The sequence below is a fragment of the Chaetodon trifascialis genome, chromosome 22, assembly GCF_039877785.1.
Source record: "Chaetodon trifascialis isolate fChaTrf1 chromosome 22, fChaTrf1.hap1, whole genome shotgun sequence".
Classification (NCBI taxonomy): Eukaryota; Metazoa; Chordata; class Actinopteri; order Chaetodontiformes; family Chaetodontidae; genus Chaetodon; species Chaetodon trifascialis.
In genome coordinates, this window is record NC_092077.1 from 15,805,959 (window position 1) to 15,833,707 (window position 27,749).

General features: G+C 45.0%; 1 protein-coding gene across 1 annotated transcript in view; it reads right to left on the minus strand.

Moving 5' to 3' along the window:
- Positions 1-27,749, minus strand: part of LOC139350512 (fatty acyl-CoA reductase 1) — a 48,711-nt gene that overhangs the window by 11,477 nt on the left and 9,485 nt on the right. Inside the window, exons 2-3 of the mRNA XM_070991967.1 lie at positions 18,701-18,988; positions 4,034-4,209 (exon numbers count right to left, since the gene is read on the minus strand). Coding sequence (XP_070848068.1) covers positions 4,034-4,209; positions 18,701-18,988 — 464 coding nt within the window. The remainder of the gene's footprint in view (positions 1-4,033; positions 4,210-18,700; positions 18,989-27,749) is intronic.

The window sequence follows — 27,749 nt, forward strand, 5'->3', positions numbered from 1 at the left end:
TGATTCCTCCATTAATTGGAATCAATAAATAAGTGATGAAGTGTGCATACAGAGAGAGGCAGAAAAAATAAAAAAAAGCTGTTTGTTGCTTCAAAGCAACAGAAAACTGAACAAAGTGAGTCACAGCAGAGCCGCAACTAATAATTATGCTAATTCTAAAAAATGAGTATTATTTTTTCTTTTAAGCAACAATCACTGCAACAGTCCAAAGCCCAAAGATGTTTTATCTGCGCTGATACAGAGACAGAGAAAAGCAGCAATTTCAGTTAAATCCCATGAAAAGTTTCCACCTTGAATCTCCTCAGAACTCGCAGCCCCGGGGATGAAAACACAGTGACTCGATTCAGCTTCCTGATTCATTTCTGAATTGTTTTAGCTCTGGTCGAAGTCAAGAAAAGCTCCCGTGGGCCGCAAAGCATCACTTGGCGAACCTCCGCGTTCAGCAGTGGATCCGTGTCCACTGCGCCCGAGGCGACTAAGAAACACCGAGGGTCAGTTTGGACCGACGCTGCGAGATAAGAGCGCTCTCTGGCTCTGTGTGGGCGGTGCTCGCAAGGTGTGTGTGACAGGAAAAGCCGGTGTGTGTTGGTGTGTGGTGGGCGGCGAGGTCCGCGGCAGGAATCAGATGCGGTCAGGCGGTGCAGGCTTGTTAGCAGCAGCACAGAGAAACGTGAGCAAAGCGGTGGGGGTGGGGGGGGGGGGGGGCGTTGGCGGCTGTTAGAGGACGAGCTCAGTGTGTGGGCATGTCGTCTTCACGCCACCTTCTGGGACCACACGCAGGGCAGCCGGGAAAAGACGGACGCGCCGCTGCGCTTCCTGCGTCTGACTCACCGCCCATCTGTGAAACTGAAGAACTCAACTTTATTACAGCTTGGGCAGATCTGAGGAACATTATTACTTTAATTAACACCTGCAGTCACAGAACAGATCTGAGCAGTCATAAGAAGATTACCAAGTTAGGAAATATTATTATTAATATTAAAAAAAATATTTGCTGCGTAAAACTGCTTTAATTTTTCAGACGTGCCTCATCTTTGCTGGTTTCTTCTAAAATACTGGAGAGTTTTTCCCCTTCAGGCCTGTAAAACTTATTGAAAATAATAATCTTACAAAGATAAAAGTTTTTCTTTCTGCAGGATTCAAAAATATCTTTTTAATACCTGTTTAATGATTACCCTGTCCAAAATATGGAAGAATGATTATGCAGCATTAAATCGCATCTTTATCAATACTTTCCAGCAGTCTGTAATAATTATTTTTTAACAATATAATTAATTAAACTAATCTGGACGTGGATGAGCAACAGAAAAACTATTAATCTAAGACTTTTCAAGACATCCTGCTCTTTGTTTCAAGTGCTCACAACATATATGTAACCTTTGACCTTTGGGTCACAAGTTAACTCGGCTTCCTATTAAAAGGGTCACAAGCCAAAAAACAAGCCAGCAAGTTGAGCTCTCTCAGCCACCGTACTTTTAACTTCTGACATTTTATCAACCAAAAGATTTATCAAAATAGTCGTAATATCCATTAATTGCGACCCTGTTGATAATTATGCCTCAGTGCACAAAACGGTGCGCACACAACTACGACAAATACGCTCGGTGATGAACAGCTGACAGCTTGAGTAATAATTTAATCTAAATCTGCATCGATTAATTGATCAGTGGATCCACGTGAAAAAAGATACCAGCAACTATTAATCTAAAAACTGATGAATCATTTCAAGAGAAAAATGCCCCAAATTCTCCAGTTCCAGCTTCTAAAGTGAGAGGAAATGACCAAAGAAGTGATTTAAATGAATCATCTTGGGCTTATGGAGATTGTGATGGGAATTTATGACAAAAACAATCAATTAATGAAGAAGGTAATGGTTAGATTAATCCATGATGAAAAAGTAAATGTTAGTTTCAGCCCAAATGTTATTGTTCATGTTCGTTTTCTCTTCCTAATACAGACGTATACTAACGTCTGATTGGTCGTTGCTTTGGCCTATATACACACATTTATGTTTACATGCTCCAAACTAAATAAAGAGGAGTTATCCTTTAAATGTGGATGAAGAGCTGCTGGGAATAAAGAGCACCTGAGGTGTCTGAAACCTTAAACAGAGACACCCGACTCGTCTGATTTATGCTTACATACAAGGCTGCCGGCCGCTGGACAAGAGTAATGACTCAGAGAGATGACAGAGACGGGGAGGGAAGAGAGAGGAAGAGTGGACGTGGCGGTGAAAGGTAGATAAAAAGAAACCAAAACGAGAGAAGGTGAAGGCCTCTCGGCAGTCTGCGGCGGTCAGACGGCCACAGCTGGACAGAGAGATGTGAGGAACGGATCAATAGAAAGCTGCGAGTGCTGCAGCCTCATCCAAACTGAGCCGTCACTCAAAGCGAACAGGTGTCCTCGCCTCCACACACATGTCCAAACACGAGCCGTCGAAACCCAGAAGAACGCGTCAGTCGAACACACCCACTTACTGCAGCTTTAATCCCACGTCCGTCAGTGAAATGTCACGTTTTATTTATTCATTTAACAGCTAACAGGACACTTTATCTCTCCATATGAAGCTCTAAGTGTTGTTTAAAGCCTTCTCTGTACAGCCAGGTTTTAACTCTGATGGAGGATACGTAAGATGTGTGTGTGTGTGATCTTCATGCAATTAAACACTGACATATTACAGCTGACATGACCTTTGTGCAGTGTATAAACCACACGGAGGATCAAACCTGATTCACTGCGTGGCATTTACACTGCGAGAAGATGCAGCAGAGCATGTTTGTGTATTTGTGCACAGTCTTACAGTCGGAGGCCTAAGCAGAGTGTAAACGGACGGTTTTCCCGCTGTCTGTCGGCTCAGCGTCAACGTGGTGCTCTGATGGGCTGACCTCAGACCAGCGCTCACAAGCAAACCTAAGTGTGGTGAGAGCTGTGCTGCGTTAGCATGAGCTGCTACTGCTGCTTGAAGCAATACTCCCACAGAGGATACACTAAAATTAAAGGTGCAACATGCAGAGGATATGTATATGTCTCTACAGTAGCCCAGAGAGGACAAACCAAACACCACATATACCAACATACTATTCACACTAAGTATAACCTCAAACTGAGCGTGTTTCAACAGCGCAGTGTGTAGATTCTGTGTACGTGAGAAATTTCCAGATGTGCAGCGTGAGTTCACTGGATACACTAAGGTGAGTGTCTCCAGGGTGGCCAATGGTGGACCGCGATGCAGCACCAAACTGCTTTTTTCTCTTTTTTGACTATTTCCACACGCCATTTCACCATTTCTGAGGATTTTTGAGGCGAGAAATTGGCGATAGATTCTGAATATTGGGGATGCGACGGAACACATTGTCGATTCAGTAACATTTTGGGAAGTGAAGAGCAGCAGAACACCAGCGCATCACCCACAGAAGAAAAACATAACCAGGCGGGATCATGTGGAAATCTTTGCAGAGAACACACAGTGACAGCTCCACCTCTGAATCACCTCCTGCGCATCACCTGGATGCATCATTACTGCCACACTGCTTCAGATCGCAGCTCTCTTTCTACCTGGGAGATTAAAACTTCTCATTAGTGTCTTCTGAATTCTTCTGGATTGATCACAGGAGCCGTTTGTGCAGACCGTGGCTCCCTGAATAAAGAGGGAACGTCTATTGTTTTTGCCATACTGTCACACAGTTCTGTGGGCGACTGTGTTCTTTACGAATGGTCGATTTCTCCACACCCTCACCCCAATGTAATGAACAGCTCCACTTCCTGTTTGCTTAAAATAAATTAAAGAGTGCGGCCTGTTCAGCCAGCTGCAGATGCTCTGGAGTGACGTCTCACAACAGGAACTTCCTGCTTGTGAGGAACAATTAGCAGATGTGTGTGTTATTGGTGAATTATTTGGTTCACTGAAATGTCAGAAGCGGCGCAGCTCATAATCTCAGTGTTTTTCAGATGATGCAAACCGTGGCAGAGTGTGAGCTGCTTGTGCATGAGTGGGATGGTAAAGAGCAGATGAATCTGCGCATGTGATGCTCACTTGAGCGGCTCGTCGAAGCGGACGGTGGCGGCGCAGTGGAAGACGATGTTGATGCAGCCGCTGAGCTTCTCCACGTCCTCCGGGCAGATGGCGAGGCCGGGCTGCATCAGCTCGCTGCTGATGGGGATGATCTTCTGGTGGAAGTCGGGGTTGTCCTCCCGCACTCGGTCGAAAAGCTGCCAGACACAAAGCACAAAAGATGAGCTTACGCCCAAACTTAGTCATCAGCTGCGTTCAATAAACAACAGAGCGACCGACGTAAATGCCACGTGTAATTACTGCCATATAGACAAGAGATGAAGGGCAGGTCAGCGATAAAAACTGGCTCGAGCGTCGACAGCTAAACACTAAAATAGCATGACAAGGAATGCAAATGATCTCAAGTCAGCCAAGGTGACAAATGTGCTCCTTTGCACAACCTCCTCAGGCAAAAAGCACCCACGTCACAGTGCAGCTCCAGCGTCACCACCAGACTCGTTTCCAAGTCCTCGTTTGTGTCATGAGACGGGTCAGACAGCGGGATCAGTGGACGGTGGTCCTCGTGCTGCTGTCTTGTCAAAGACATGTGACCTTCTCCCCTGAGGACACCGTGTCTTCCACACCTCCACACTGACAGCTGTTAGTAACAGGCTGCTGTGCTGAAATGATTCGCCAAACTTCAGCGTCATTTACAGTAAAAACAGTTGTTAGAGCCCAAAAGGGTGCAAGATTTGCTTTTGCTTCTGCATTTCATTCCAGGTCTTAACTTCTACTTCTGTGTTTTTCGATCACTGTTCTGGCAAAATTCACAATGCATTCATTTAATTTTGGTCATTGGTCATTATTTGACATTTGATAGCCAAAAAAAACTCATCTATAGACAGAACAGAGAGACTGACTGATGATGAAAATAGGTTTAAGTGGGGCATATGGATAAAACTTAAACTGTTTACAGATAAAATAACCAGATGGAAATGTGTGTTTGTGGATAATCCAACAAATTAAATATCTGACGAAGCAAAGTACTTTATCAAATGGATGAAGAAATATTTTAAAAAATCTATTAGCAGCTGCTAAAACACACCGATATGGAACACAATATGTGCCCTTTCATAACATTTGCTCTTAGCAAAGAAGTAAATGACTTCCAGTAGAAGTTTAACGTTACAGCCAATAAATGACCTGCAAGTGCTCATGGGAGCTGATTTTGGATTATTATCTGCCTTATTACACAACTAAAAGGAAATTTGACTGAGTCAATATTTGCACTTGTAACAGAAGCGCTACTCTGGCTCTGTGAGGGTGTGACAAAGAGGTTTCTACTGTGGACCTCTGAGTTTTATCTGCCAGTGACATGAGTCAGACGAGGCGTGGTCCCTCATAACGCCCAAGTCTGAACACACACACCCACACACACACCAACAGAGGTCAGCGAGTCGCCTCAGTGAGGAAATATAGTCCCCGCTGTATACATAAGACTCTCGGTGCTGTGTATAAATATCCAACAATGTACAGCTGAACGTTCTCCTCTCTGGGGAGAGGCATGAGCAGCATTAAACCGCTTAGCGCTCCAAACTGCAGGGCTGCAAGCAATGATTATATTTTCCGGTTAAGACCACACCACCAGTCGAAAACTCAAAGATATTCCAGCTGCGGTGATCTTGGTACTGGAGAAGCTGGAGGCAGTGAATGTGGGGTATTTCTGCTGGAAATAAATGACTAATAATGTAAAAAGTACTGCAGCAACTAGTTCCAGCAGAAGCAAAAAGTTCATCCCTCAGGTTAAAAATGCTTGTCTGGACCTGCCTGACTGATGACAACAAGTGTGTGAGCGCACATGCACTTCATATTCTGCGTAATGCCGCACGTGGAAGTCCACACAAAGCCCCGCTTGTGCGATATTATTCCACCTGTTTACACTGCTGTTTGCTCACTGAGGGGCTGCCGACGACATTCCAACATGCAGGCGGGATAAGCGAACTCTCGTCTACATTTACCGACGCCTCGCTGCCCGACGCGCCCTGCAGAGCGCCGAGCGCTGCATCAGAATCCCTGCAGGACCGAGCCTGAAACCACTGCGTTGCACTGGGTGACACTAACCAAAGACAGCAGAGGAAGTCAGCCAGATGTCACATTGCCTCATGCGTGTCTCGGTGCAGTTCCAATCAGGAGTCACAAAGAGTAGCCCTGCTTTGCCGCCAACGCGGCTGACATTTCTGTGGCAGCTGTGCACGCAGACATGTTACAGACAGACAGCCAGAGACAGCATGAGGAGAGGAAAAGAGGGTGCAGCGAAGGGATTGGCATCAAAGTGCGTGCGCTCTGTTATGAAATTGCCGCTCTGTGTGCATGTGTGTGTCCTGGTAAGCAGAGCACTCTTGCTGAAGAGGACAGATGTTGAATCAAAGAGCTTCGAACAGCTGCATGTACTCATGTTCTGTATCCCCATCAATCTTCTGCTCCGTAATGCTGTTCCTCTCTTCTCCAAACACCCCACACTGCTCATATTAGGCACAAGTCTTAAAGTACAATATGTAATGTCAGAACCAGAACTATTCCCAGCTGGGGGAGGGGGATGCATGCGGTATTTTCTGCATGATGGTGTAGCACTGCTATCGTTATGTAATGCAAAAATAAAAGGGCTTTCCCTCCCTCTGCTGGCAGTAATCTACAGTCTGCAGAGTCAAAGAAGAGCTTCAATGTGCAGCTTTCTCACTAAAATCCTGCCAAAAAAACCCGAATCGACACGTGTTTTACTGCGCCAACTGTTCCCTCCATACTGCATGATTCACAGAGCCCTTCATGTCATGCAATGACCTCAGCTTCCTCTTGAGGGTGTGTAGCTTGGCAACAACAACAAACAACCCAGACTCTGGCAGCAGTCCAACACCCGCGAGGAAGTCTTTAAGAAAGTTTACGCTGACATCTAAGGTGAACTCCTCTTCCAGCCCTGTCACATTCCGTACCTGTCGGGGACGTCAGGTGAAGAGTTCAGTGTGACAACTTACACAGAACGCTGTCAGTCAGACAGAAGAGGAGCTGAAGGCCTCCAGGGATCAGCCGGGGCTGATGCGCCTCGCTGGTCTTGCAACTTCAAATTGGAAAAAAGACCATTTTGTACAAATACTGCTTTTTCATGAAGAAACACCTTCAGTGCCTCAGATCATGTCGGCAGCGGTGAAACGGCACAAAGAAGAATCTCGAGAGTGAAATGAGAAGAGCTGGTTTCACTGAGGAGGAACTCTAAACCACAACATGTTACTGCTCATAGCTGTCATGGGGTTACTATAATCACAATAAAGTCACTGTGAGATGATTTAATACCCGCAAATACTGAGAATATCTGGCAATATCAGGATCAAGTGCAGACTCACCCTAATGCAGGTCTGTATTAACACAAGCCAGTCCAGTTATGATGTCTAACAGCCGAACAGCTCTCCATCAAAACAGAAAGATAATTATGCTAAATATCATAAATCCACTCCATTGTAATCAGTGAGCACCCTCCAGTCTACATAAAGCCACCACCATACTGCTGTTTTGATAGTTTTATTACACAGAAATTCACTGATTCGTTCACCATATGCAGCGGCGTGGGCGGCTAGAGTGCAGCTGTGTGACAACGCAGGCCTGATTTCCAGAACGGCGACGTCATCCAATACTGGAAATGAGCTTTATAATACATGTGGAATTTCCAAAATACAGCATTCATCAAACATCCATTATGGCACTAAGGTTTTTCTGTGTGTCGGTGGGCTGTGACGGCAGTGAGAGGACAGACGCTAACAGAGGACAGCTTCTCCTCACAGCACGACTGTCCCTGAATATTTCAAATAGTGGATCTTCAATAATGGAAACTTACTTAGAAGTCTAGACTTTGGAGTCATACAAATAAGTTTAAGTTCAAAGGTATGCGTTTTGAAGGTGATATCTGTCATATTAGAAATGATTAGAAATGCCAATCGGCTAGTTATAAATATGAAAACACATATTTTTTAAACATGCAGAGGAAGGGCAGAGCCACAGCGTTTAAATATATTAATTAGCCTTTAATTATGTATAGTCTGCACCACTACAACTGGCAGTGCCAGTACGCCAGCAGCTGCAGCACCAATATGCATCATCTGTCTGCTGTCTGTTTCCATTATCAGTATATTGTGTGAAAGCATTACGACACAAAACGAGGAGGCAGGGACACAGTCTGAAGTATGTGGCAGATGTTTGGGACAGCAAACATATCAAATTTTACAAATACATTAAACAGTAACCTTGATACACTCCCTTTGTCACCCAGGGAGGAAGTCACCAGACTCCCTTCAAAAATCATGCAATTTTCACTGAATCAAGTCAAAGTAAACTTTCTATACTTTGCAGAACACTGCTGACAACAAATCATTAACTCCTCATACCATTGCATGAATTCGGCATTATAGCCTCGATTCCCAAGAAGTTGGAACAATGTTTAAAATGTAAACAAACTCTGCATGGTTTTACAGTCTTCCCGAGCCCATGCATTAATATCCTTTATCCAATCGTGTGTTCACAAAGTGGTGAACCTCGCTCCATCCACGCTTGTGAACGCCTGAGCCTTTCCAAGATGCCCCTTTCATACCCAATCACAATGCTATCACCTGTCACCAATGAGCCTGTTTCCCTGTGGAATAGGGGGTGGTGTAATATAACTCCATTTACAACAACATCTATTCTCAAACGTTCGTCGGCACCTCGCTTACAGATGCCTCCTGATGCTTGTCAATGCACACAACTCCTCCTGGGTGTTTGAATTAAAATGCAAATGAACTTCAGTGCCCCCGCCTGCTTTTACTATGGTAATAATGCCACACAGGGCTGCTAAGTGTTTCTGGGTGGCAAAGGGAAATGAGACGACTGTTCAACGCTATCACTTACTGCACACTTGAACAATAAAAATGGAAGCCAGCTTTTTAATGCACGCTCTCACTCCATGACATACTGCCCAACTGAAGCTGCAGCATTAATATCTACCAGGCTACAGCCAAAAAGATATGTGTGAAACACCCCTGAGCCAAAGTTAAATTATAGAAAGTCCCAGCAGGGAGACAGTGCATCAGGTTCAGAAGGGTGAATGAGGCTGTAGAAAGTGGGCTTCAGAGAGCTCTTTGTTGTGGGCACAGGCAGAGAATGGCATTGTGGGACTGTGGCGTTGTTTAATAAAAGGCTCTTTTCTTGTGCCAGCCTTCCACCGCTCGCATTTACCATCACACCCTTCTCCGACCCACAGGCATCAATGAGCAAACTGCCTTGTACAAGAATACAATAGCCCACCAGTTCGCATTTCTTCAACGCTCTGAGGGGGAAAACATCACCACAGCCGTCCCTGCAGTGTAGCCACAAGTGTTTTAGTAGTACGTCTTGTGGTCAGCCAAACAAAGTCATGGCCTTGACCAAGGCCCTCTGTAAAATCAGCTCTGTAAACGACTTTCTTTTGTGAACTTGAGGATGTTGCTCATACATGTGGGTCACCATTCATCCTTCCCCTGCGCTGAACACTTCCATTTTTATGACCCCGAGGGCAATAAGTCTTCCATCAAGAGTGCTTGAAGCAGGCACTCTGTGGACTTTCGCAGAAACCCAACACTAATGGCACTTCACTTTCAGCCCAGCAACCTGAGATGCCATTCAAACAGCCTCTCTTTCTGACTAGCTTCCCTTTAAGTGGGCTCCACTCTTTTCACAGTACCCCTTCAGGAAGACCTTTCCCCTGACGCAAAGGCACGACAGAGAGAGAAACAGCAAGGATAACACAGAAGAGGCACAAAGCGGTGAGGAAAGCATCAGCAAAGTGTTTTCTTTTCTGGCACTGTTTAAAAAGCTTATGGTAGCAAAATGTTAACTCTGCCCAGCCTCTTGGCGAAGGTCCTCATGAGTGAGCGTGGTCACAAAAAGACATAGCGGCAAGCAGAGATAATGATGGCCATGCTCGTCACACTTTCAGAGGTTACAGACTGGAGGTCACAACTGCAGACTCACACAATTAATTGATTATAAAAACTGTTGAAATTCAAAGAACTTTTCAGGAAAAATGATTGCCTCATATGAAGGGTGGTCCGGCCTTCAAACCTGGCCATTCAGAGCAGCTATAAACCCTTCTGCTTTCAGATGTGTTAGACTGACACCAAATACAAACTACTCCTTTCAAGGATACTCCGACCTTTAAGCAGTCTTGAGCAGTGAAAAGTTCAGTATCTTGACCAAAAACTCCTGCTCATAAATGATCAGACACACAGAAATGGTTTCCTAGTACCTTTCGACGACCCTCGTTGACATGTCGTAGCCTAACGTTAACCATCAAAACCAAAAGCCAAACCCCAACCCTGCCCTTACCCCAACCCTAACCCTTTAACCCAAACCTAACCCCACAGCCAGCTCTCTTGAGTTTTGAGTAAACACCAACACATTCCCGCTTTTGTGCCTTTGTAACACCCGTGCAAGTCTGAAAGGCATCTGCTGTCTGCGCCATCGCGGGTTACGTATCTGCTGAGTAAGCCGGACACCACCAATCGGAGATGAAGGAGCTGGAAAATTTAGTGTAGCTGGGGAAGGTCTGCCAAACTGTGTCAGACAGAAGCAATTAAAGGCTGCACCCTCAGTGACGACCTCCATTTCCTGATATGCACTGTCTAAATTAGTCGAATGATAGGATGTGAGCAGGATCACTGACAAAAGAGGTTTTTCCAAAAGTCATTAGCAATGGCCAAAACTCCGGCTACTCCTCCAGCACCGTCGGCGACGGGCAATAGCACAAAATGCTCATACGTGGTGGAGGTTGAGGGCAGTCATTATTTCTCAGATACCAGTGAGGTTGTCTTTCTCATCTGCCAAACTGACAAGGCCCCATAGTAAGGATAACAAGCTGAGCCTCGGAGGAGACAGAAATGCGAGGAGTCTCATGGGAAGCTGTGACGAACGACAGACATGGCTAACCCCTGGGGCTGTCAGCACATTAAGGAGAAAAAGGGTTCATCTGCACTCTCCTTCACCCTGTCTTCATTCCATCCCTGTCCCTGCCTCGGTGTCCCATTGGCATAAAAACAGATTTAACCAGCCTGTGTCACACATTTCAACACTTGTCCTGAGCAAAATTTACCCAAACCTTCAGTCTGAGGTGGAAACCGTGCCTGCTGAAGCCCCGATTTCATACTATTAGCTTTAAAATGCTGAGTCTTGCTTATCCACTAAGTCGCTCCTGGATGCAAACAAAACTCTGATTAATGTAGGAGAAAAAAGTGTATTAAAGCACACACTTTGATATGCATGAGGGAGCAGGTTTATCTTAAGGTAAGCACTGTCTGCAAACAGTGTTATGTTTCATGGCCCTCTTAAGGGAGACAATGTCGGCTACAGTATATCTCTTAATTCAACTCTTTCAACCCTGAATCTCACAGCTTCTTAAGAGCTTAGGGGAGTGATCAAGGATTGCAGTGAGCAGCTCATCACAGCAAACTAATGAAAATGGAGGGTTTTCTCATGACTGGCGCTGGGCTATCATTGTACACAACTCAATTGAAAAGATCAATATGAGCAGAGTAATGAGGTTTACAGTGACAGCAAATGTAGAGTTTCTGGGCTTGGTGTTCAGCATGCCGGTAGCATCGCGTTCCAGTCTTTCAGACAGGGACCTGACACTGAGTCAAGGAGAATTTTACTACCCCTCAAGAGCAAATGGACAGATATAAGAGTTCACGATGCATGCTGCAAACCTTTGTGTCCTCATTAAATACCACAAGGAATTAGCTGGGACTGCAAAGTGAAATCAGCTATTTCAGCTTCCTGTTACAGGTAGGCTTTTAATCTTTTCAATCTTTATCGTCCTGGGAATTTACCAGGTCCATGCTTTTGTTTTCAAGTCTAAAGACAAATTTTTGTAGAGTCAACTCTCAGAGCAGCCAAGTCCAAGTCAAGTCTCAAGTCCTCATTTCTGAGACTGAAGTCTGACTCACCATGGTTTGTCTACAAATCCTGCACCGGGACAAGGATAACACAAGAGTTTAAGATATGGAGCTGCAGCCGTCAAACCAAACATCACACAGAAAGTGATTAAATCTTTGCTCATACTGCGGCAGCCACAACATGTGGTATTTTGGCAAAAACAAGCCGCTGTTCACCCCTGTAAACCACTTCCATTTAACAAAGAACACGTCTCACAGGCAGCGCTAAAGAAAAGGGCTGATTTCCTGAATAAATTCATCAGAGCTGCTGCGGGTGTTAATCTTGATGAACTCGATCCTCTCTGATCCTGCCACCAGACCCTGAAGCCTCAACCAACCTTCTGCCCCCTTTTAGGACAAAAAGCTGGCTTTCATTTCTCTTGACCTGATCGATAACACCCAGAGACACACAAACACCATCAACCAAAGGCCAAATAATAATGTGGGGACAAGGAAATCCAGAACCATGTTTTCTATACTTCAGTGCGATCCATTTGTTGACTTCCTTTGCTTTCCTAAAGCTATTTACGCAGCATCGACCATCCATTAAAGCAAATCCAATAACAAAATGCCAGAAGAGAAAAAAGGAGCACTTTAAAGTTGCCCTGCCCTTTGAAACTTGTCACACTTTATTGAAATTTCCATTTGGTGTTCCCAAAAGATTTGATTCATTACACACAGGTATGGACGAGAATGTGTCCTCGGTGGCCGTAATAAAAGTGTCAAAATCCATTACATCACAGCTCAGAGGGCCCTCTGCCATAGATATCTGAGGAGCCATATGGATGTGGAGAGAGAGGAAAACTGCCTGGCAGATTGTCCGCATGCTGTGGAGGCACTGGGCTACGACAGTCCCCCGAAGAACCGAGTCTTCACTACGCATGTCTGCGCTGCCTTAATGACTTCACCAGCGACATTTAATGTGCTAATTTGTTTCATAAACTGGAGTTAATTTGCGGCCTAATTACACGCAAAAGCATTGGTTCCCCCTTGCCCCTCTCTCTGGGGAGGAGTTGTCGGGCTATTGGTTGTCTCTCAGTCTGCTCGCCTGCTGCACTGCATGCCAACCAACCACAGATGAGGAGCGAATGCCTCGAAATGTGCCAGACTGGCAGTCACAACCTCTTCCTCCTCAGAGTCCCTGACTCAACGCAGCAAATGCCCCAAGTCACCCCGCTCAATCTCATCCCTGAAAACTGCTGTTTTAGCAGAGCTTGACACGCCTTAAACATGCTGCCACACATTAGGACTTATCTTATGAATGCATAGCAGGGTGGCAGGGAGGCATGTTGGGAACGGTCTGTTCTTAATTGCAGTATTGGAGTAGATGCTTCAGGTGTGCCTACGCTGACAGCTGGCATGAACAATTCAGGCAAGATTTTCATCAGCTCCACAAGTGGAAACACAGAGCTGCCTGTGTGAGTCAGCGGCAATCAATAAATCTTGAATATTTATACCGCTGGAAAGATCACCTGGATGCAAACAAGAGGAAATCAATACAACAATGTAGTCATGTTGGATCGGGGCGCGATAATGGGAAAATGACTGCAAACAACGGAGCAGGGGGCTCAGTCTGATGCAAACATCCTCTGTGAACCCAGACAAGAAATACAAGAGCAGGGACCAGGAAGGGCTGCTTCCAGTCTGGGATTTACTTCTGAGCTGCTCGTTCTGCAGCGACAAAATCAGAAGGTGAGTCAGTGCAACAGCGCTTGTATTTCAAGGAGAGCATGCACATAAACCTTCTCGCACTGTACGCTACAGCACATCCAAGTGTCTCTACGATGCACCACTATTAATAATTTAGCAGCTGCAAGTAGTTATCAAAGCCTCTCAGAAACGTGCAAGATCAACATCCATCCACATAAAGGCAGCATCAGTTTCTGTAAGAGCGATAATTACTTTGTGTCAGAGCTCACTAATGGTTAGTGTGGTTATGCTGGCTTATTTGTTAAACTCAAATCACCCCTTTGTGAATATATAGAAGACACAGGTGTGGCTTATTCCCCTTTGCAGCAGCACTGACGTCCCCACCACACCGGTATTTCAGGCATGTTAGGCATGACGCTCTTACATAACTGTAACAGACTCTCAATGAGATATGCTTAAACGCAATCGTCAGCAGCCATCTCTCCACCTTAGAGTCGAGGCAGACCATGAATCAGTTAAGGCTGTGATGACATCATGCCAACGTGAGGGGATGAAAGAGGAAGGAACACACCAACGTGACTCGACACGGTCAAAAAAGAAAACTACCACACTCCTGTTAGAGCAAGACGGGAAAAGCCGAAATGAAAACGGCTTTGACCAAATGTCCGTTCTGTCATGTGCTGCACGTTGTGAATTAAAAGAATACCAAAATCAACATCTGCTCAGTAAAAGGCTTGTTCTACTTGTGACCTTCTCTGCTCCGCAGTCCATCGCGCGACATGTTTGAACAAATATGGTGAGTAAACACAAATTCAGCGAATGGCGTCCAGCGGCTGCGCATTAGTCATACAAAGTAAAACAGGTAGGCCTTGTTTAATCAGACCATGTTGTGAAAGGAGACCCCGCAGGGTGGAAACAGTAATAACTGGACCAAAATCTGGGCTGAAGTCTACTTTTTACGGTCAGCCATCGTTTTTTTCTCTTAACTGATGAATTAGTCAAAGGTTCCCCTGCGAGCTTTGTTGAGCTTTCAGCCAAAGCTTAAAATTTTCTGTTATATTTTAAGCACAATGGAAAAGATGATCATATTTAAACAGCTGGAACCAGAAGATGTTGGGCCATTTTTTTTGCTTGTAAATGAGCAGGTTCTTGTGGCCCTTAGGCCTAATTTTGCTAAATGGTTAAAAAGGCAAACACTGCCTCTTTTGAAACTGTGAAGGAAGAACAGCTTTCAGGGCAAATCTTACGACATTTGAGTTTGTTTTTTGACTTACGTAAAGACGGAAAGGTAATTTAAAATACATATTCCTACTGGTCTTACTTTTAAACATTTGTTTTTTTAATTTTTATTGGTTTGACATATTTTATTCACGTCCTAGATTCACGTATCTACTGATTGGGTCTGTTATCTGTTCTGAAATGATTGTGTTGCATGATCTTTATGTTGGAAAAGCTCGTAAAAACCACGAATAACAGAAGATGAATCAATAATTACAATCACGATTAATCACAAAATCCAGAATCATTTACAGCCACCTGTCACAGCTGCCACAATGATCACTGAATAGCCTCTCAAGCAATAATCAATCGTCATTCTACAGTAATACCGAGCAAACTGCCACAGAACCAGGTTCCTGCCTTGGAGGCAAAATTCCACAAGATCCCTTTCTACCCAAAGCATTCCACCTCCCACCTCTCCACCCGACATCTGACCCCATCTCTTGTGGCTGCAGCTCAGGACCTGCAGTATGAAGATGCTGCACAGCCTCAGAGATGGAACTTAAGACTGTTGCTGGGTTCAACAGGCAGCTGGTGGGTGAGAAACGCATGCCACAGCCGGAGAGAGGCCCCGTGTACCCACAGGCCTACTTGTATCAAGTGCCTGACATGCCATTCAGTGCCTGGCAGCGCAGCAGGAGCAGCAGGCGTCTAAACATTTCCACTGGATCAAAGAAGCCTCTGCACAGACAGACAGCGCTTAAATGTCAGAGTCGGTGCAGTGGAGATGCACACGGACAATGAGATTCCTATCGGTTTGTCCCTGTCCTGCTCGGGGCAGCTCCCCTGATTGCGTCCTTTGAAAAACACCATGGGACAGATCTCTTGGTCGTTACCTAGCAACAGGTGGTAAGAAAGACACTGGCCTGGCTTGAAGGATAAGAGGAGAGGCTACACGAGAGACAAAACCGCCGTCCTCCTTCATGAATTATCCCCATGCTGAATAGAATAATACTGACCTGAGGACTCGCATGAATAGCAATTAGTACTTGAGGCTCCGGTCATGGAAATTTAATGACATCACTTCTCAGCGCGGACAGAGCATGAGTGCGTCTGCAGCTGGCAGAGCATCAAGCAGTGTCCTGCTATCAGTGTCAGAGTGATGCCAAATCCAATGGAAAATTGTCATGGGGCAAGTAATGCAAACGCTGACAGCAGATAAACGATACGTCAATATCTGTGAAGATGAAGTGGGTTAAATATTTACTGCTACGCAAAGGGCGTTTTGAAATTTTACATATTTATCCAGTCGACCCACGTCAGGTTTATGGACTTAATCACGTGCAGGACACTGTTGTGGAGCAGAGCTCTGTAAGCAAACCTTTAATCCTCCTCTGGTATAGCTTCTCAGAGTCTGCTTTGCTGCTGAGACTTTTGGGAAATACACTTTTTAGCCTCTCTAATATCTGTCTGTCGAGTATGAACCAACCACCAACCAGCAGTTTGTTAGCTTAGCTTAGCATAAGACGGGGAGACAGCTCGCCTGGCTCTGTCCTAGCTGGCTGGACGTAGTGACTTCAGAGTCTTGTCATCGCAGTGAGACTCCCAAAATATCAAACTACTGCTTTGACCAAACTTTTTAGCCTTGTGGCACCACTTTGGTCCAGACTGAAATATCTCTACAGCGATTGGATGGATTGCCATGATACATTCACGTTCCCCTCAGAAGGGCTTGCAATGACTTGATGGTGATCTTTTCATCAAGGTCAAAATTTTACTTTGTACAATACTTGAAATAAAATCCCTGTAAAACTGAAGACATGCTCAACAGCCTCAACTGTACTTTGTGCTTAGTGCTAATTAGCACATGTTAGCATGCTGATGGTGAACATGCTAAATATGAGCGTGTTAATTAGGGATGGGTCGTGATTTTAAAATTTCCTTATCATTATTAAATCATTACGCAGTGTTTTTGAAGAAAGGTTGATATCAAATACTCTTTTTGCTTGAAATGCCCAACTCTAATGTTAATGTTGTTAGTGTGAGCATGCTAGCATTTAGCTCAAAGCACCGTCTAAGTCGCACCGTCTCTTTTGGCTTCGCCAGGCTTACGAGTGTCTGCTGCGCTGCTGATTCGTTAGCCAACACAGACGCAGGTTAAAAGGAACAGTTTGATTATTACTGCTCCTTCTCTCCCATAAAAGCCAAAGCAGAGGAGGAACATGCATTTAAAGTGCCGTTTATAAAATATACGTCGCCCACTCTCCCCTTTTCTGCCGGGCAGAAATTACAGGCTGCTGTTAACTGGCACTTTTACAGCACTGCTGTGTCACAGTGAACTAATTACATGGTTGGAGAGGTGTTCTGTGATTCCTGGATGGCTGGAGCATCTTGACAGAAGGTGGGGGGAAATAAAGGCAAAAAGACAAAAAAAACCACAAGCGCTAGGCTAAATTTAGGGACAAACTGCGAGACTGCTGCTCCGCTGGCATTACAGCGGTGAGCAGAATAATGAACGCAGTACCGAGGTTCAATGGGAGCAGTAAAAATAGATGCTATTAGAGGGAGGAAGAGAAACAGAAAGGGGAATACAGCCAAAGTGTGATTTTCTTAGGTGTGCTGACAGTTTGAGGCCAACAACAGCCGAGCAGAGCAGAAGCTGCAGCAGCTGCTTGCGAGCACGTCGATGCGCACCCAGCGTCAATCCTTCGCTCCTCATTAAGTCCAACATACAGTCTGGAGCTTTTTGTTGAGTCATGCTTTGCTCCTTGGCCTGAAACAGCTGACGCCACATGTTTGGAGCTGCCCCCCCTCCTTCCTCTGATCTCCCTGGGCCCCTCCTCCTTTCCTCACCTCCTGCTCAAACGCACCAAGTTCACTTATCCCTCTTGGTATTCTTCATCACACTCCTCATTTTTGTTCTCTGACTCTTCGTGTCTCTCGGCTGAAACTCAAATACGAACCGCCGGACTCTTTCGGGGTCGTTAAGTTCGCGTCACCATGGCAACAGCAGCTGGTGCTATAATTTGCAGGCAAATTTCTATTGCTCTGTAAACACACTCACACCACGCAAAGCCATGTGAACATCCCTGATTGTGAAAGGTCTGAATCCACATCCCACAAGTCAGAGCGTCCGCTGAGCTTCACCTGGCTGGACGGCCTCTGAAGTGCTGCTGCGATGGTCTAACAGGAGCACTTTCTCAACAAGTGGCTCTCTCTCTGCTGCTTTTCCACATTAACTGAGTGCTGCATTTCAAAGTATTACAGGGCCGACTGCCCTCGCCAACATGGGCGCTTCAGATTTTCGTTTTCCACACGATGGTATGAACATGCACCCAAACCAGAACCAGAACAAAGTTTCTTTTACTGACGTCTTCAATGCTCCTTCACAGACTCAACACTAATTATTTCAACACTGTGTCTGAAAAATTGTGGTTTTTCCTGTTAGCTTTGGTGTGGTGGATGGCTTTAAATACCAACAGGCCCATCAGCTCGATCAATCGTAATTTCGTAAGCAAACATTCTCTGGTTCCAGCCTCTTAAATGTGAATATTTGCTGGTTTTCTTACTCCTTTATGATGGTAAACTAATTATCTTTGACGGCGTCAAGACGTCATGAAGGACAGTTTGGAACAAAACACAATGTGTTGTCATTAATAGCCCAGATAACCGAATATCAAGCTCAGTGATTGGATGTTTCCTACCAAAAAGCACCTGTGGATTTGTAATTTCCTGCTCTATTTACGTTGATATGTACTCAGTCTTGAGTAACAAGGTAACAAGGTGAGCAGTAAATGGATAAATCACACATGAAAGTTCAAATATTACACACTAGTGCACATTCGGCCCTTACCTTGCACGTCATCATGTCGCTGACCCTCTGCTGCATGGACTGGCCGGCTTTGGGTCTGACCAGGAGGTACAGGGCTTTGACCTCGGGGCAGGACCTCAGCAGCTTCTCCACCAACACCTTCCCCATGAAGCCCGTGGCTCCTGTGATCAACACGTTCTTGCCAGCGTAGTATTCAGCTATGGATGCCATTCTGCTGCCCGCTGCGCCGCTGCAGATGTCTGTCAGTCTGGCGTGTCCGTCTGGTGCCTGCTCTCCTAACCCGTCGAGGTCCAGGCCTTCAGACAGCTCCTGCAGAGGGAGGAGGACGTGGATGTGAGGGCTGGGAGCCACATAGTTTAAATACTGCACCAGGAAGCTTGTGTATGAATACATGCTGAGTTTAAGCAACGCAGATGGTTGAGGGAGAGTTTTGCATGAATGCGAAGCCTTTAAACACATTTCAACAAAATGTGGATCAGTGGTGTTATCTCCCTGCTCTGACCTTCAAACTGCCAGAAGAATCATGCAACCCGTATGCAAATTAGATGAATATTCATACAGGCGGGTGGAGAGAGGGCAGTGTTCAGGGGCAATTTGTCGTGTGTGTCGGGTGATGAGTCCAAGGCTGAGCTGAAATTGAAGTGAAATTTATAAGCTGCAACTTTGTCTGTAACCATCTTTATCATGTTTATGATTAATTACATCTCCCTGCCTCTCTTTTCCTCATTTCCTGTCATCTCTCTACCATCTGTGATGAAGGCATAATGATTATGAAAACACTTCATTCCCAAGATCCAAGACGATGTCCGCTTGTTTTGTCTTAAATCCAAAAATATTCACTGGAACATCACAGAAGACGAAGAAATTCAGCAAATATTCACATTTGAGACACTGGAACGAGGGAAATTTTAGCCATTTTAGCTTCAAAAGTTGTTGAAGGTGATTAATTAACTGCAAAATGGTTTTAGCTCAAGCTGCAATGAACTATTCTCTTCATTAAAGTGTTTCTCTTAAGTAGAAACAATTGAAAATAGTGAATTTATCCATTATAATGTTTTTAATCTTTTAACAGAATGCCAAACATTCACTGGTTTTCTTAGTATTTCATCATAGTAAACTAGTTATTTTCGGGTTCTGGACTTCTGGTTGGACAAAACGAGCAATGTGAAGGCATCAAAGTGACAAAGCGACACTTTGTAGACCAAAAGAAAACACTGGATCAGTTGAGATTATCTTTGCTATTAATGAACGATGGATATAATTGCTAGTTCGAGCCCAAAAACTAGTTTTTATTACATGTTTGAAGAGTTTTGTAAAGTAATGCATGACAGTGAAACTGATCAATGCATTCATTATTCATAGTTGGTATTTTCCGTGTGATTTTGCATTTGTCGTGATCATCATGTATACTGCCTTCTCTCTGCGCCTTCTCTCTTAAACAGAAAACTCAAACTACAGCAGCACAGGAAACACCTTCAATCACACCATACGACAGCATTCCTCTGGACTTTCTGCTCCCAAAGTTTCCTCAAAAACATTTCAACATACTTCGTCCGTGTGTTATCTCTCACGCTGTAAAGGAGCTCCTCACAGCGAGCTCGCCGTGTCGACTCGGGGTTATCCTTGCATGATGAGATTTGCATGGCGACAGATCTATATCAACATCAGCTGGAAGTCCTGCTGGTTTACCACAACATTTACACGACAAACGCTGTCAAAGATGAAGAGTGACTCAAGCACACCTGCTTCACCCTGCGAAGGCACACATTTACGCAAGATAAAGTGACCCAGACTTGCACTCCTTGTCATTCTTCCAGTGATTTTTGACGTGTTTCTGGATGTCCAGCCGCCCTCATTCCACGGCAACTTAATTGGATCAATGGCTGCTTTAACGGTGGCGGTGAAATGGACTGTGTCTGCTTATTTGGGCCGACTCAATACAATAAATCATGATGCATCTGCTGCTTTAGCGGTGGCAGGCGGCCAGGTCCTACAGGGTCCTGATTAGGACCGAGGCACCAGATAGAAACTGACGTGGCTTCTGAAATTCAGAGAGCTCAGCCACTGGTCGTTAGCTTGGACACTGACGCTGCTGGTCAGAGCTGGTTAGTGTCTGGAGGAAACAGCAGAAGCAACATTTTCATTTTCCTGTCAGCTGGATGATTGACCGTGCAGCCTGGCATGTGTGTACTAAAGGGTCAATTCATCTTAAATACAACAGCGCATGATTACCACTCATCCCTGGTAGCATCTTGCTGCAGTGATATTTCTGGTTTTTATGTACCCTGGTTGTGAAAAGCGGCGGAAACAGCTGTGGCGATCAGATCTTCCATCTTATACTAAATAAATTGATCTGAAAACAAAGTGTTTTGAGTACTGTAAGTGCAGTCTGGAGGGAGAGGCTGCCCACTGAGACAACAACGCGACAGCAGGCATTCACAGGCACTCGAGGAAATGAGCGAGCGCACGGGAAGTAACTGCGTGGTATGAAAACCAGTCCTGAAAAATCCTTAACTATGCATGCAGTTTGTCAAAGTCATTTCAACTGTGCTTCAGTTAGAGGCAATAATCGTCCCTTCAAATCTTAAAAGCAGTTGCACAATGCACTCATTAACGCCATTACACTTGTGGCTCAACTGCCTTCAGTGGCGGGATTATTAAAAGAAAGCCCGATGAAGGGCGGACTGTGACCTTGTGGAACAACAAGCCACTTTGAACTGTGGTTATAAAAAGCACGTTCAAACTAACGTTGGCGTTTTGTAAAAGCAGCGCAGCTCGTCTGTAACATCCAAGGAACGGATGAGATTATTGTGGATTTTACTGCAGTTTTACGTGATGGTTATATAGTGTGTTGCCAAACGTTTACAGGCGGAGACTTTGCCCTTTCTGCCTTCAGACAATAACCGAGAGCAGTCTGATCGGCGGTGTGACTTCAGCTGCTTTCTGTGCGACTGTCCCTCTGATCAGAGCGTTGTGTTGTGTTGGATATGTGGGCTAAAAGCTCCCATACTTCACAGGCCTCTTAAAGACCGCATGACAGCTTCCTGTCTCTGCTTGGCATCGTTCGGTTTCTGACCAATCGCAGGAGCTGGGTGGCAGTCGTGGCACGCCTAACGTTTGCCAGTCAGCCTGTAAAAAAAAGGGCTGATGGGACGCCTGCTCGTGAAATTTCGTGTTTGGCAACAACAGCAGAAATTTTAGCCAAGACTGACGCTCGATCAGCACTTTTCGGTGATTCAGAGGAGCTGTGATTTGTACGCAAGACGAGTTTTTTCTCCCCCTCTCCTCCTTTCATCCCCTCTCCTGGGCGGCACACTCCCGGCATGTCTGCCCAAAGACAGAAGACAGAAACCAAATCCTCCTGAGCCAAACGTGGCCCAGATAACAAAACAATCTTGTATTTACTTGCTTTCCTCCCATTCTGCCGTCTGTGCGTCTAATATTGAATTACCCTCCCTTACACACACGCAGAACAAGATGTGTGTGTGTTTGGTTTATTCCTCCACTTGTTTAGTGGAAAACTGGCGTCACAGAAACTAAGGCCTGGTTTTCAGGCAAAGACATGAATTCCACTGAGCTTTGCATTTAATTCTGACAGATTATTTTAATTCTGGATCTGTGATTTCCAGATGAGGTAATATCTGCAGATTTACTCCTGTGTGTGCACAGACAACAGCATAAAAAGGTCAGTCAAGGTCCTGCGTTCAGGCCCCTGACATTCCAGCTTTGAGCCTCATGGAGATTCCCTGTGGACACAAAGACAAGGGCAGGGGGCTGAAAGTCACTCCGGATTAACGCCTGACAATGGAAATGTTCCTGCAGCTGGAAAAGTGTTGGAATGGACACACACATCCCAGTTTTATGGCAATCAAACACACACACACACACCGACTACTGCATTCTTCTAAGGTTAAACAACCCCACCTCCTGCCTCTCCCTCCGCCTGCCAGTTAGGCTGATGATGTCCAGCCACCTCCTGCTACAGGCTAACATAGAAAGAGGAGCTCAACTTCGTCTGTCAGGGAGGACAGTTTCTGTCTCTTCGTACAGAAAAACCAACATGTCGACAAAGGATCTGATTGACAATTAATGTCATGATAGATTATCTTCACAATTTTGCATATCGCGAATAAATGCCACAAAAGCCACACACAGAAGTCCAAAAGAAAAAATATTCAGTTTACTGTCCTGGAAGACTTAAAAAGCAGCAATAATGCACTTTAGAGAGAAGAGATCAGTGATCAGACCAGTTTTTTTTTGTTTTTTTTTTAGCATTTTTGCTTTGAAAAACGACTTAAATGCTTAATTGAACATGAAAATTGTTGCAGATTCATTTACCTCAACAAGCCATACATATGTAAAGAAGTATCTGACCAAAGAATATGTGAACAAGACCTGACGAGGCATTTAATGACAGCTGGTCAACTCGAGGCTGCAGAAGGTTCAGGAGACCTGAATGTCTTACGCAGAAGCATTTACTGAACGCCACCCAGTGCTGAGCAATGCTTCCTGTCAGTATTTATTCTTCATCCATAGATATGTGATGAGTCAAGTGGGTGTTGGATCCTCAACATGACACTATGCCTGCCAAGCCTTGTTGTGTACACAGAGGTCACATGTAATATATTCTGAGGGCAGACAGTGAGTCCGTCTGTCGAGTCTGGGGCAGCCTACATCTGATACGATCTCCATCCCCCTGAGAGATGGAGACAGTCCAGCCTTATGAGGACTGCTGCACTGTCCACTCATCCTTAGGAGACAGAGAGTTTGTCATATTACCTTCATATTGTACACAAACACATCCTGTGGTCAGAGGCAGCCACAGGAGGTTACTTCGTTTTAAGGCAAAGACATTTGGGAAGCAAGGCTAGTTTTTAAATACAAAAAATGTTTTAATTGCTTGAACTTCGTCCTGACCCACCCTGTCAGTCATACAAACAGTAAATGGACAAGCAGAATAAAGCTCATAGGCTGTCTGTCGGCATTAACCTTGCTGTGTTGTCACTGATGAATAAGACAGCATCCTTTTAGAGTCCACATTGTGACTTGAAAGGAAAAGTACTGGGCAGCAAGGACGAGCACTAAAACCTTAAGGGACCAGCTTCTCAGGTTATGATGCCATCTTGACAAAGCAGTGCGTCACGTTCAAAGTCACTCAGGGTCAATTCAAAAATAAAGTTTGGAGATGCTCAAGGCGTAAGAATACAGCTCAGCTGCAGAGATTTAAGGCTGTTCGCAGCTAATGCTGCTGCACTCTGGCTGTATTTCATGTTTCATTCTCTTCTGACTGAAGCTTTTTCTGTGTTTTTCCTCAAGGCCTCTCTCCCCGGGAGGTCCACGCTGTTTGTCAGAGGCAGGTTGTTTTAAGCCGCAGCTCTGCAGTCCTTCTGCTGCCTCCAGCCTTCCCTCATTCAACCCCTCTATTAGTGGGTCAGCTGAGTGCTGCTGGAGACACAGGCAAAAATCGAGCTCTACAGCTGCACACTGGCAAAGACCATTATAAATGGACAAAAGCCGACAGAGCCGGGAGGGGAGGGAGGGAGTGTGGGAAAAACAGAAAGAGCAAAATGCTGCAAAATGGAGCCAATAATTAAAGCAGCATTCGTCAACTTGAATGCCAGCGCCAAGCAACACAAAGCGAAAGTCAGCCCCTTTCACTAAATAACACAGTGCCAACATTGTAAAAAAAAAACCCCTGAAAAGCTGAGTTAAGTGTGCGACCACTGCGGGCAGTCGTTTTTACATCCCCGTGCCAGCATGGACACTTCTTAAAGACAAGGTCCAGCTAGTAATATTCAAGCCAGGAGACAGGAGGGTCTCAGGGGTCAAACAGGTCACATTTCATCCAGGATCCAAGACTCTCAGAGTACCACGGTGTGTACACAGGAGCAGCAGCTTCAGTACTACGTCTGCGTCTGCACAGGATGCGTTCAGGCACACTGCTGAATAGTAGGTCAAACCCTCTTTTGGCAGCGCTCAGAGCCCAACACGCAATCACTGTGTTTAGGTGCATGAAATGGAAGGAAATAGTCTTGAGGCATAATACTCTCCACAAAGCAGTTACACTGCCTTTGTAGACGGTCAGATGGATTAAAATAGGAGCACATCAGGTCGGCGTCAGACGCAGCCGTAACACCTCCTGTGTAGACACACCACAACACAGAGACCAACAAGTCCTGCATCGAACTACAGACGGGTAATTAACAAAGAGGGCATGATGATCATCCATAGCTCCTTACAGAAATAACACTGTTTCTAGTTCAGACTGTGTCACGGTCAACACGCTGTTTAAGGCGTTATCTGCTTCTTGTCTCTGTGACGATCTCAAGTAGAGAGGAAATGATCGAGTCTGAGTGTCTCTTTACCCCGAGGGAGAGGATGAGGCTGGGGTAATGACCGGATCATGAGATTAGATTAATAAAATTTATTATCTCCTGGAAAAAAAAGTGATCAGAAAAAGTGATAAAACTTGTCAAACTGACCGTTCGCAGAGCCCTGCACCCCCCTACCTGCTGTTGCTAACAGCTAGCCTGTCAGGCTTTTAGTTTCAGCATGAAACTACAGTTTACACCGATAATGGTGGCAGATTTAACATCAAAATCCTCAGTACACAACGGATCCTTGACTTCAGATGAAGTTAGACAAAAGCAAATTCTCATTTATAGCCAACACCTGTTAATTTTGTCTGATTTTATCACCTGTCAGCAAGTAGGTAGCTAATTAAGCTAACGTTAGCTTCATGAGCTGGTTGACTCACTTTTTAATGTTTCTAGCTGACTTTAACAGCAAGAATATTAAAGAGGGGGTCCTGAACATCCACTTGATGGCTACATACCTGACATCGTGTTAAAGACTGTCGCTTACTACTCTACGTGGTGAGCTAGTTAGCTCGAAATGCTAGCAGCTGCAGGTTCTGTTAGCGCAGATAAAAACACAATGCTTCGTTAATTTCTGACACATTTTCTCACGTTTTTAGATTTTCAAAGGCAAAACAAGGACACCGCCCTGCAAACTTTAATAACTAGTCCAATGCTTCAACACGCAGAGAAATCCAAAGCTTGACAGGCCTAGCTTTGGTTGCTAAGCTAAGACAATCAAGACGGCTGAGCACTCTTCAAAATAAAGGGTTTAATAAACGTCTGAATTCTTTTGCCAAAGCAGAAACTCCCTGATGATGCATCACTATTCAACATCTTCTCCAGCATCCTCCAGCTCAACTCTCCTGCTTCCCAGTGATTGCACTTTTACGGGCCCTCATCCAAGATTGCATTACCACACAAAAACCAGCAGGTCTTCTCTTTCACTTCATTTTTTTTCTAAAGGCTAATCTAATTAGAACTAATTATATTAGCCATGGGCTTCAAGGATTTAAGCAGCATCTCTTTAATTTAATCTTTTTTTTTTTTAACCACGAACCAGTTTTCAAATCTACACGCGAAGGTCGTTGGGTACTATCAGATATCTGGCCACGAGAGATTCGGTGTGCATGTGAGAGCTTGTGTTTCTTTGTGTTCACGCAGACATGCACCAGTGAATTGTCTGCATTATGTCTGATGGCGGAGCGATTCTGTAATTACACCAGCCGTCTCTGAGTGACAGAGCCTCTGGGTGCTGTGGTGTCAGTTGACGCCTGGCTCAGACCCAGACTGGCAATCGTACTCTGGAGCGCTGCAGCCGGGTCGGGAGGTCACGAACCTGCACTGTGGTCATCATGCCACGAATCCCACGCGCCTCTTTCAAGTAACAGACCCACACCGGTCGTCGCTTATTGGTAGTAAATAGAGATCATGCAGCAGCCTGTAATTTTCTCTATTACGTATGAGATTCTGAGCCTTGGGAACCGACTGTCCTGCCATCTTTGAAAAAACAACACTTAACTGCAATGCTGTCAAGGATTCAGCATTAAAGAAACCTGCAGCTGTGGCATGAGTGTGAGAAATTATATGTACTTTAATCAGTTAAAAACACATAAAATAACACATAAAGTCCATTGAAGATAACTCCTTGGATTCTGTGAAAATGTGATGGGCATTTTCCACCATTTTCAAGACCATAAAGATTGAAAAACAGCAGGTTAATCAATAATGAAAAAGACGATGAGCATACCTCTACATACACTTTACGATCCCTAGAAGCTCGGTGTCAGGCCATTTCAACTTTCCACAACATCAGCAGTTCGATAAAATGAAATACTGAGTTAGTTAAACCAGAAGTGGTAACACGAAGAATTGTTTGGATGCACAAAGTTCATGTAAAAGAAAATTAGACTCCCAAATACTGCTAGTATCATGAGCCCACAGTATTTGTCAGTATTTGTAGCATGTCTGCTAGTTTTGGTTAAAATCCCCACAATGCAATGCTTTGCCTGAAGCAGCTGTGTAAATTTCCACTGTGCAGCACCACGCCTGTCAGTGCTGCAAAAGGATGATTCATCCTTCAAGTGTCTCACAATCTCAGTTTACGTTTGACTACTGAGTAAACTACGGAGCATTAATCGAGTGTGGAACAGTGAATGAGCGAGTGTTTTAGGACACAGCCTCGGATGCGTTTCATTTTCACCCAGCATGCACTTGGCACCGTGGGTTTGCAATTCTTACAAATGACAAAAAATACCCAAACAACCCGCAGCTGCAGAGAGCGTGCTCGTCTTTTATGATCCACTCGAGGCAGCCATTAGCACAGCGGCTGACAAAAGGCCCTCGCTCTCACGCTCGCATATGTAGACGTGCAGCGATGATGGGAGCAGGCCTCAACTGGTGCGGCGTTTTCAACCCCTTATCACAGAAACAGAAAAAGACGGGGTCACGGGCCACAGCTGCCCTGTCACTTATCCTGCAGGTTCATTTTCCTAATGTGGAAAGAGGCACGGAGCAGGATTTCGCAGAGGCTCGGCAGGCGATTCCTCCCGGCGGCTCTCACTGCTCCATGTAATATGTTCACACAGTGCTGCCGGATGATCTCAGTTCAGTGTGACCGTTGATTAACTTTCAGGGCATGTTTCAAACTAAAGATTCCAAGCAAACTGTAATTAAACAACGAAATCACAGATCTATTTTTTTCTGTTTTCACC